The sequence below is a fragment of the Mizuhopecten yessoensis genome, unplaced genomic scaffold (assembly GCF_002113885.1).
Source record: "Mizuhopecten yessoensis strain PY_sf001 unplaced genomic scaffold, ASM211388v2 scaffold10799, whole genome shotgun sequence".
NCBI classification, from domain to species: domain Eukaryota; kingdom Metazoa; phylum Mollusca; class Bivalvia; order Pectinida; family Pectinidae; genus Mizuhopecten; species Mizuhopecten yessoensis.
The window spans coordinates 240105-252557 of NW_018408727.1; the positions used below are offsets into that span (position 1 = coordinate 240105).

The 12453-nt window shown below is 36.2% G+C and overlaps 1 protein-coding gene across 1 annotated transcript in view; it reads right to left on the reverse strand.

The window, feature by feature from the left end:
* The window catches only part of LOC110462544, a 44728-nt gene extending 34681 nt beyond the window's left edge, over nucleotides 1–10047 (reverse strand). The window contains exons 1-2 of the mRNA XM_021516528.1: nucleotides 9969–10047; nucleotides 1822–2439 (exon numbers count right to left, since the gene is read on the reverse strand). Of these exons, the coding sequence (XP_021372203.1) occupies nucleotides 1822–2287 (466 nt within the window). The 5' untranslated portion in view covers nucleotides 2288–2439; nucleotides 9969–10047. The remainder of the gene's footprint in view (nucleotides 1–1821; nucleotides 2440–9968) is intronic.
* Between the last annotated feature and the right edge of the window lie 2406 nt (nucleotides 10048–12453).

The window sequence follows — 12453 nt, forward strand, 5'->3', positions numbered from 1 at the left end:
GATACTACGCCCTCGACTACCGTTAATCCCGGTAATGACACTATATATCAAACCAGGCCGAGGGCAAAATATAATGAAGTCCCGGTATATAAAGTAAAGCACTGGTCTCATCCTATAGAAACAACCATTTCTGGCATTATCTTATATATGTTTAGATATATTATTTTAGAAGACGTCGCAATTTCTAGACATCCGCATTGTGTGTACTTTGTTTATAACATCAGTATTTTTTATGCATTAAGTAATAAGTATGTGTACTCCATTTATGACGTCACAAATAAATTCAAATCGACTCAAAAGCCCCAAAATGGTCGAAAGCGCTTGTGAATTGTAGTCTTTGCGTTTTGCTTTATATATATATTTTTACCATCACATGGACACTTAAAACTATTTATCGCTATATTATTTTAAATATATACATGGACAAGGAAGTAATCCCAACAGTGTAGACAATAGGAGGTCGTCAAACTTTCGGAGCAATCTTTGGATCTGGTCCTCTATAGAGACACAGAAACATAGAACAGCTTACATAACATTAAAACAAAATAGAAATATACATGTAATAGGATATAGCTTATATTTTAAAAACAATATGTCTCTCAACTAGCATATAAAACCGTAGGCAGAATATTGATTTACACTGATCATGACTGCATTGTTGGCAATTTACCGTTGATATTACTTTTTTTGACTCATACGTATACACGCACATCCATATACATATTGTATAACAGTATGTAATATATTTGTACATGGATGCAGCTGGTTTACGCTCATACTGGCATGAATGTTAAATACCGATATGAGTCGTTAAACTGCAGGCCATCACAAGGTCAAGCAGCACCATATAATTATTACTGATAGATCATACTGGAAAATTAATGCAAACCATTCTAAGTAATTACCATTCCACACGCGAAACACATGACATGTTAAATATTTAAATGATGTTCATGCACAACAAGACCGAGGAAACATTGCAAATCAAAAGAAAAAAATTGCTGCCTGTCAAGTTAACACAATCTACAGAAGATACCTTTGTAAATGATGGATCAATACAGAGTATTATGTATTGAACAGTCTGGGCACTGATCCTGAATACTAGATAATCGGAGCGTAATTGGAGGGTAATTATAGAGTACCGCCATTTTGATGAAATGAAAATTTTACGGCAGACCGTAATCCTGATCATGATAGTCCTAGAAGTTGTGTATTTATATATACATGCTTGCAGGTATTTTGATAAAAGAAAGTGTAAAGGAATCAATGTCATACTATTTTAAATCAAATGATTTATAAGCTGAAAAATGATAGAGTCACCAAGATACTGTTTGTTTTTGTAATTATACCCAAAATGGAGTTCGCTGAACCCCTCTTATTCATCTCAGCATGTCATTTGGGCTGGCTGACATCATTATAGACATAAGCAGACAATTTTGGTCGACACATGTACATAAAGAGTTATTTTAGCTGGGGTTTTTAACATTAAGGAATTTTTTTTGTATACGGCTGGCAATACCTATATCACCAATATAAACAACATATATACTCAAACTACTGGTACTTCATATACAGTCAAACCTGTATTGAGGGACCACTATTGGGATGCTTAAACAGTGGTCTCTTGTTGCAGATAATCTCTTTATACAGGTTCCATTACCAAAAATACAGCTGAAAATTGAAATTTTCAAAAGTAGCATCTCAACATTTAGTAGAGGTGGTTGCCCAAGCAGGTTTGACTGTATATTTAAAACTAGAAACAAGGGTCCCAGTAATGGTGAGATGATGAACACATACCCATCAACTGGCATTTTTACCTACCTGGTTTGACCAGTTTGGCACTTTTGGTGTTTCCATAGAGATCAATACACAGCCATAGAGTGCGGTCAGTCGGAAGGCCTTGGAGACAGGCACCCTTGTGTAGTCCATCCACAAATAGCTGCAGCTGACCTTGAGAACTAAGATACAAGGTCACACGCGACCCCGTATCCACAAAGCTTTCGTTGATTGGCTGGATCCAGTATCCCTCTTTTTTGGCCAGATTAGGCAAGGCGTAACGTGGCAGGTCGGCCACACTGACCTTACCAGGGTCAAGAGAGGTCAGTCCTACCCTGAGGGCTCCGCTCCATGTCTGGACAGTGGTCAGCTCCAGACACACCTTCTGGTTGACCTTGACTGGTAGGTCACTGAACACAATGCCATTGCAGAAAGAGTTGTCTGCCCGAGTGGCAACGGTCTTGTTCTCCAACAGTGAAACACCGCTCCCATGGACATTGTGAAATTTCATTGTCCTTTTTTCACCAAATTGTTCGTAACAAATTCAAACATTTTATGCCCTGATGGGCATTGGGCCATATTTCTTTTTCTCATATGTACGATTCACATGTTGATTTTCTCCTTTGTCTACCCACAGCTACTGTTAATCTGAGCCAGTATTCCCTGTAGGAAAAAAGATGAAAATAGAAAAAAATATTTTTATTATTGATCTACATCATTTGCCAACAAATGTCGGAGAATATTGCTCCACAGTATTCTGTTTGAATGTCAAAGGTAAACAGATCAATGGAAACACAGTGTCTCCTGAGACTTGACTGTATAAACACCATTTATGAACTGACAGGGGCTGTATAGCTACCATTAAGGTATACCTCACATTGTATATGTAATGGGTCCTTGGGGAACTTGAGGACCTTGAGGACCTTGAGGACCTTGGGGACCTTGAGGACCTTGGGGACCTTGGGACCTTGAGGACCTTGGGGAACTTGGGGAACTTGAAAACATCAATATTTAGGACCTTCACTAATGTACATACCTAAAAGGAAAGACTTCCATACTTAAAATGGATGACATTTATCATAGTAAATAAGACAACAGCATTATCTTAATTGGAAATCATTTCATGTTTGACAGGATGTTTCAAAAAGGTATCCTAGTTTCATTTGAAAAAAACGTATTACAGATAATTGTTAAGGTAAAAGGCACCACTGCTCAGAGTAATTACAAAGAAGAGTTCCACTTTGAAATTAAGATTGTTTTTTTTACTTGGGAGTAATTTCCCTTCTATATATAGAAGATAAAGCAAATATACTTAACTGATGCCATGCATTTTTTTATTCTTTGGTAAAGAGTTGGATTAACATTGGATAGGTTTTTCAAGTTTTTTTCTTTACATTTGGACTTTGTTTTCAAATACTCAAATTTCAAGCAACTGAAATTCTGTAAAATACATCGCATTATGATAAAAAACACAGAATACTCCTGTAGAAAATGACTTAAATATTTCATAACTTGAGGGAACGGTTTTCCTTCAGGTCAATCCATGCATGCAAAGCTACATATAGATTTATTGTAGTTGAACAACCAACATTCGGATACACTACTTTAAATTTGCTAGCAGCAGGTTGTCTATAGAATCTGTATACAATGTATATGCTACATATGTAAGAATGTTCCAGATTGGCAGCCAAGTCATATTAACAACTGCACAAAACTATTTCCCATATTTGTTTTTGTTGAAATTTGCACTAGAATACCCGACTGTGTGTTTATGTGTCTTTTCCTGTTACATTTTTTGCCCAATGCATGCCTCCTTTTGGCTTAACGTGCCAACTTATAAAATTTCATCAGTGCCACTTGAAGTTCCTTGCTGGTAGTTATAGTTCTGCACGTTATATACATGTTCAGTACACATAATGTCAAACCAATACAACATTGCATTACAGTACGGGGCCAAGATGTTTAAAAGCCTTATTTGCTGAACAACTGCACACAAAACTTTTATCTTTTATATGTTGAAAAATATTGAAACTCAAAACTGGAATTTGAACTTTAGCGAGTCAGAAGAATCATCTACACAGACAAGAAATAAAAATAAATGACTTTCATAATTTTCAGACATTCCTCATCAGAGAGCGGAATAGACTTTTAAACAATATGGCACTCTGGATATTACATCTTCTGTTCAAGTAAATGATGACCCCCCCCCCATGCAGTTTCGTAAAAAAAAAAAAAAAATTGAAATAGCATAGAAACATTCTTACTTACCCCCAACATATCTATAAGGACATTGTGTTTATATATATAGAAATTAATCGTTAAACAAGGTGCGTATCTGGCACACCGACATCACAAATTCGTCTACTGGGGTATCTTTCATCAATTTGAAAGTTACTGCATGATAGAGTGTTGCATTATTAATGCTGAGATTTCCATACGGGAACAGACTGAAGGCTTCAATAGTTTCTCCACTCGTCATGTGTTGTTCAATTCCAACACCACTCCTTTAATGTTTGTATCGACTTATAGTGACTGAACACGTATTTTAAATTACACTGATTTTTTTCTTTTATATCAATATACATCTTCAAAACAAGTTATTGTAATGTGGGGGCCAGGGGAGTGGGGGATCCAACATCCGTGCAAAGAGTTCAACGAAGTTATGCGTTACCCGGTAATTATATAATGTTTTAATTTTTTTTTTTAAACTTACATCAAAGGTAGACATTTTTTTTTTTTGCTTCTAAATGTTAAATAATTTCAATTACCTAGTCTAAATAACAGGTAGATCCTACTCTCATAAATCAATCTTCAGGAGAAATCAATATAACACTATACAATTGTACTAATGCATGTGGCATGAACGTTCAGAGGTACAATACAGCTGTTTTCAGTCCGCCTAACTGGCCGGCCGGGTACAATTTTATTGAGTTAATTGTAATTTGCACGTGTATGTTTAATGATTTTGTTTGTGTAGCGAGACTACAGTAGTCAAAAGACTGACAGAGCATTTGCAAATAATACAACACATAATGAATTGTCCATTACCATATTTATTCTTTGCAATAACGATATTCATGCAATCGAGCATGTTTATTTTACACATTATTTTATGCATGGAATTTATTAATGGTTGTGATCTGTTTTGAACTTGCGTTATCATTTTAATATTAAACTTCTAGTAGCAGACCTTATCATCTGATCATTTTACCTGTGTAATTGACCTCTGCATGAAATAAACATACTGGTCGATAACAGTGCTAAATAGTAGGTGATGCAATTTACACCTCTAATACATTTTATGTACATAGATATACACTTCATTATGAGTGTTTTATTCTGGAAACTTTTTGGGGTTTATAAAGGGTCCCATTCCCAAATGAAACTATTTCATTTTAATGCCTAATTCCCAAAATTTGGAGTTTACTCCTGAACATTTCTTTCCCAATTAGTCTATTTTCTTCCGTCAATGAGACAAAAATACCCCGTCCCGACTTTACGGAAAAATAATTTAACCTGTTCTCACTATTGTATTCGTGTGCTAACCTTATATCTATAGTATAAATCTCAAGCTGAAAACATCATAGAAGAAAAATTTCAAACATGCGAATCACATGGGTCATTGCATTGTGGCCATACAGATTTATCCAATATATATCTCTGTGATGTAGATAGAGGGTGAAAGGGTGAAATGATGAAACAGTGTTGTACTCAGAGCTGAAAATAATATCATGTCTAGCTATGCATGAAGTTAAAAACATGGAATATTACTGGTAGAGAGGAATACAATCATTTAGAAAAGCATCATTATACTTGAAATACATATAGCTACAACTTTCATGCAGTGCTTTGCCTCTTTCAATGAGGCACGGAGAAGGTCAGTCATATACATATATATATACTGCACTTCGTGCACTGCTTGATGTACAACATCTAAGTATATTAGTATATGTACCTCAACACAACATTCTGGTTGTGATATTTTTGGAAAGGAAACTAGCGAAAGTGTGCGTAACCCTTGGAGCATCGAGGATGAGTTCATGGCAAGGCAAGGAGATCACATGTGTCATCATTTAAAATGGAGACATGTTTTGTTGAGTATTGTCAAACACACAGCCTGGTGTTAAGTCGAGTGCATTATAATACATGGATATCCGTAAGCTAATATACAGACAATTCCAGGTGATACAACCAGGATATCGAAGATGGGATCGTGGCAAGGCAAGGAGATCACATGTGTCATCATTTAAAATGGAGACATGTTTTGTTGAGTATTGTCAGACACACAACCTGGTGGTAAGATGAAAGGCATTAATTATAACACAAGGATATCCGTAAGTTAATATACAGACAATTCCAGGTGGAAACAACAGGAATTAGGTTAACCCCATTGCGATTGACAGGAGATCTTTACAAGATCTCAAGCTAAGGAAAGCAGCTGATGTTTAGAATGGTCATAGCAAAATATATATATATATATGTGTCCTTGCTGAAATCAAACTTAAGCTTTGCAGCAGAAAAGGGAGGACTACATGTATGAAACAGAAGAAAGCGAAACTCAATGGCCAGACTGGGATTCAAACTCGGAACCCTCTAAACTCTAGATGGCTGCTCTACAAATTGAGCTCCCTGGTCGCTTAAGGTTGACCTAGTCTAGTTCCACTACATTCCTCCCTCCTTTTTCTTAGTCTTCACCCTAAAAGGACACAACTATATTTATAACAAAGATTCGGTTATCTTCTTGCAAAACATTCACTCATTAAAACAAGGGTTAAGAAGCTCGCCAATTCTGTAACAGGAGAAAGAGAAAAAGGGTTGAGAAGCTCGCCAATTCTGTAACAGGAGAAAGAGAAATTTGCAAATGCTAGTCTGGGATTTAAACTCAGGACCCTCCGAACTCTAAACAGACTCTCTGCCAATTAAGCTAGCTAGTCGCCGATGATCGACCCAGTCCAGTGCCGCTACATGTACATGTACAATACAACATGGAAAATCTAAAGAATAATCAAGGTCTCCAAACTACACCTGGAGAACAGATTTGGGATCCTACAAGGCAAACGTTAGATTGAAGAGATTGGGAAGGAGGTCAAAGCAGCAATCTGTGAAACAAGTATAAGACTACTTGAACAAAAGAAAGTGACCACCTGGGTGATGAAAGAAGTATAGAGAAGGTGATTACATACCTGTAGGACATTAACTCATTCACCCCTGAAGACTCATTTGAACTCCTCCAATTCAAAGGTTGGAATAGTTCATTATGAAATTTCAGGGGTAAATGAGTTAAGAGCAAAATGATTTCAATAAAATATTAAACCAAACCAGATACTGGCAGGTCAAACATTCTGACAGTATATATATCCCTATTGATTTATTTTTCTTATTAACCCTTTCACCCCTATGTAACTTTAGTAGACTCTACTGTGCATTTATCTGGATGAGTCCATTATGGTCTACAGTGGTGAAAGGGTTCAGAAGTTACCTTGACCTTGACTTTAGGCACTTGTAAACCCTTAAGCACATCTACATTTAACAGATTTTAAACTTCTTGATTCTGATATAATCTACAGAAACAGACGTGCAGAAAGACACCATGAAAACTTTAGGGCTCCAATACCTCTGATGCAGGGCCCTTATAAAAATTGAATAACAGACAAATACCTTTCTAGCCATTGTCATGTTTGATAATAAAGAATCGACAAGTAAATATAATAAATATCATCCACAACAAAATAACCCGTTTCCAGTTGTCTGCCATTGCTGTTGATGTCAAGTCAAAGTGTGATAACTCTTGCAAGAATTTGAGAAACTATCCTTGCATGGGGAAAATTAACATCCTGAAGGGAAATAGGTACAATGTTTTGTCAACCTTCAAGCATGCATGAGACACAATGATTTGTCTCACGGTCATGTGATATGTTCTGAATGAATTAGGGAAATATTATAGATGAGGAATAATAATATATTACCAGGTATATATAATAATGTTTTCACGTGAATATTTCTATAAACAATGATAATTGATGATATTAAATTGAACATGACATGATCAATTGTTTCGGATACATTTGTATTCAATAACAAATACACATTACATGTATAAACACACAACCCGTGTATTCTTTAAATTGTGTAAAAATGTTAAAATTGATATGGTACATGTAAATACTAAATCACTAGTCCTTACATTGAGGACACCATTAGACTTGGTCAAACTTAATGCTTCAGCAAAAAAACTTTCATGTATATTGAATAAACGGCTAGTGATTCGAAATTAGAAATGGGATTCAGTAAACATAATCATTGTTTATTTAGGTATTCCCTTTTAACCCTTGATTGGGGTGATACAAATTTTGGTATTCAGGGTTGGAAACTTTACCCAATTGACCACTGGATGTGTTTTGTAAAACTTCGCAAAGTCCAAAATATTTTAAAAACTCCCAAGGATTTGTTAACAAGCATGATGTTTGGTTGCTATAATTAACAAGAGATCCTAGAAGGATCTTGGCACCCACTATGAAAGAATCTTTATCAGATCTACAAAAGATCAAGATTTCAATGGAGCGACACCTTGACTCAAGGCCAGTCAATTTTACTGTTAGGCGACCGTGAGATCTTTTGATATCCATAAGATTAAAGGATCACACTCAAGTCTTCTCGTCTCATCCACACGGTGGTGCAGACTGAGCCTTCGTTTTTGCTATGACCTATATTCCAGGGGTGTAAGCCCTGGAGTATTAAGGATGGATCATTTGAATCCCGGGGTAGTGTATAGCTTTAAAATTTACTGGATTTGAGTTCGGGTGTCGCTCCTCTTTAATCTTCAAAGGACACGGATCAGCTTTAAGCGATTGGTCAGTGGGCTTTTTACCCGGACCAATCAAGTAGCAGCGTGCCTTCCATATTGCTTTGACAATATTCGAGGGGTGCACGGAGCGTAAGTGAGCATTATCAATGCAGTATCAAGGATGAGTGACAGAAATGACAAAACAGGTAACTCACATTGCATTAAATCAATTTGTTATGCATCATTTCGTAGTGGTTTTTTTTAATGCATTTCTATCGTTATGTTTTTTTGCTAAATTGCAGTGAAAATGAATCAGATCAGCAGTTTATGCCACAAAGCGCAAGGCACTGTGCAAGGTACGCCCCAACACTACCTCATATTGCTTGCACTTACAATGATGTTATCACGATTGGTTTATATATCCTGAAAATGTTTCAAAAATTACTTAAAATGAGTTGTGTGCATTTTACCCAAGGTTACAAAATCACAGAAAATTGTCGATATACCTTCAAAATACTTTATAGTTACATTAATAATAAGCAAATTTTGTCCTCAAGTACAAGATGACTTTCAAAGTTATTATAGGCATGTGAGAAAATCAGATAAAACACCAAGTACGCAATATTTCAATATCAACAGTGTACTTTGTGTCCTTCAATATGTAGAAGATAGTACAGGCGCACTGTCAAGGAGAATGTAAAGTTTGTGGTTAAAAACATGTTGTTTTTTTGTTTATTTTAATAAAAAAATTAAGGGTAATTACAGCTTGTGTGTTTGGAGTCCTGACTTGAACGTTTTGAGGTCAGGGCTGAGTGATCATGAAATGTCCGTGGGCAACATGTTCCAGAGGCGAATGGGACATGGAAAGAAGGATTGAGAATGGTTACGACTAAACTTAAAGATGACGAATGTGGACTATTGATGATTTCGGGAGGGTGATTAAAGAAATGTTGGTTTCTGGTTCTTATAACCTGATAATAAATACGTTTATCCATATATATGACACTTGTGGTCTAATATTAAATCAATGAGAACAATTTCATGACTTTGTTGCAATCTACAAACTAGATTCAAAATGTTTCTTTCTGTAATATATATCATTGGCCTTTCTTCTCGTGGATCACTTTATTACTGTATTAATATTTAAGACTACTGCAATAACAATGTTGATGTCAATAATTAAACACAATACTGAGATTTGGAACAGAGCGTCAGAAGTCCACATGACATGTACCATACCTGTCAATATAGCCTTAGTGGGACAAGTCAATGCAATATTAAAGGTAGCAACAGATCATGAGATCACGCATGAAGTCGCCCACGATTAACCGGCGGACGGACGGTTGCACAAAAGTCGTGTGGCCGCCTCAATGTTTCTACACGTGCTAGATCGCGTGCCTCTACTCACCTGTTTGTATGACTGTTAAAACGGAGTGAACAACACGGACAAACACAGGCGACATAGCGTTTGGAAGGAAAACAAAAACAACATATCCCATAGATGCTTGAATAGCAAGGACGTTAATGTTAAGCGTTTTGCTTACACAGAATCTGTTAACAGGTCATTACCTGAGTGACGTCACAGCGCTACAAGCATGTAAATTAAATCAAAGTTCTGAAAGTCCTCTAGTGCTAAAAAATAAGCCCGTTGGTGCGGTAATGGTATTACACAGGTGCTATTTGTTTTTAGTAAAATACACTTATAATCAGTGTATCCAGCACCTGTTTGGTAATGCCGAATGCTTTTTAGAGTGTAAAGAGATGACCGATGACAAACTTGACGACACATAGAATGAGTTGTAGCTAATTAGAGCAGAACTTTACAGCAATTAATGTACCCAATATAAGACAGGACGTGATAATTATAAAAGTTATAAAGTACAAGCGTTATGTGTTATATCTTTGACGGGGAAGAGATTTAGTTTGTTGGATGTTTTTGCAATGCACAAATAATATAGCAATGAATTACATAAAATACAACTTTGGGCCAAGTGAGGTAAGAAAAATCCACTGCGATTCATATTTTTGCGCAGAAATGAGCACCTCTGTCACGGGTATATAGCAGGGAGCATATCCACTTCGCGTCCGGTTACTGCAACCTTGCAACAAAATGCCTCGATAACAATAGCATAATTGTAGGAATAATGAAGAGCAAATAACCTAGATTATAGCGACAAAATTTCTTTACAAGACCTGCATACACCACCAAGTCTGGTCACTCTTTCCTTTAATGAATAATTAAAGTCGATTATCAAGAAGTTTTTAAATAAGATTACCACGTAACGATATCATGCACGTACTTGTACAGTATATATTTGATATTGTGTAGAAGACAGTGTTTATATGCAGTAATATAATCATTATTTAGCAATAGGTATACATGCCCTTGTGCAGCATAACTAACATACATGATTGAATATTTCAATTCCCAATCAAGTTGGACTCAATGCAACTACCAAATGTAATCTGTTTCATTTGCCGATGAATTCGACCAGATTAACATAACCTGTGCGTATGATTTTGCGAAGGGAAATAACAGTTGACATGTTTAAACAAAGATACCACTTGAAGAGATTTCACATTTTTATTGAAGCAAATTAACACAAGAAATTGTTCAAACGACCAAAAACAATCAATCAGCAAAATATTATCAACTCACGGTTGCTAGCGGTAGTGATGTACTGCCCTAGAAATTCTCCCACCAGCTCACAGGCATTTGTGTCTGTCAATAAAAATAGTCACGAGAAAAACAAAATCCCACCCTACTCATAATAATTATATTCTATGAGTAGGGTATGTTTTTTTTAAACATAAACTAAAGCCCTAGCGCGGGCTTCATGCAATATGTAACCGATTTGCGTTCATACCGGTATGAACATTTAGAAAACGCCGTTCAATCCCTATGTACAGCGTCAGGTACAGGGACGCATGTACTTTAAGTTTTGGTCACACTAACATTGGTGTCTAGAGCCACCTGCACTGCATTGTAGTGTGTTATCATAAACCTGAGTTCCCCTTTACAAAAGACATACAATTCTGTCAATGTCAAAATTTTCGAATGCAGAGGGGCCTTAACTCTGCTTAAAAAGGGAATCATGACCGGCGTAGAGTACAACAACCCACCAAGTGAGCCCCAAGCGTCTTCCAAGTCCCTTCAGGCAATACAGAAATAAATAATATGACTACTAGTATCCGACAAATTCAAGTTTTCATTTGTTTCAGATCTTATAACTTTCAAAACATAATTTGCCAGTGCCTGAGTATCCAGAAACATGTCTTTCTTTCATTAGCTTTAAAACCAAAATGTGCCTAATTTTTAATAACAGTTACATTTTCTGAAGTCATCAGCTCCAGAAATTTTACCATATTTGGATTGGTATAATATCTTCTTTTAATAAGCTGTCAGAAAACTTGCTATAAACAATGAATAAACACATTATGTCAAGTCGTATGTTTACTTGCAATGAGTGTTGCTTATCAAACAATCATCATTCGCGGCGTGAGACAAGGCTGTAGTGTATCTCCCCTTTTGTCCGCAAAAGATGCATATGGCAACAATGTTCATGGTAAGAGTGTGAAGCGTACGAGGTATGTTTAATATACCTCTACTTTATTTACTCTATATAACTGTTACAAGTAATTGGTTAAGGACTCACATAACTAAATCAGCCAATCAGCAAGTGTTTCATACCTTTGTAGTTCCTATCTGGAATAAGTTCCGGCTAATTACTGGGCCACTGATGAAGTTTAATAAGGAACTAATGACAGATTTTTAGATAAATGTAATGTTTAGGTATTTAACTTTTGAAAAATATATACTTTTGATAACCTTTTTTCAAAACCTCGCGCGTCACTTCCCAGTTAGGTAGCAATTTCCCCCCATATGACCCCCC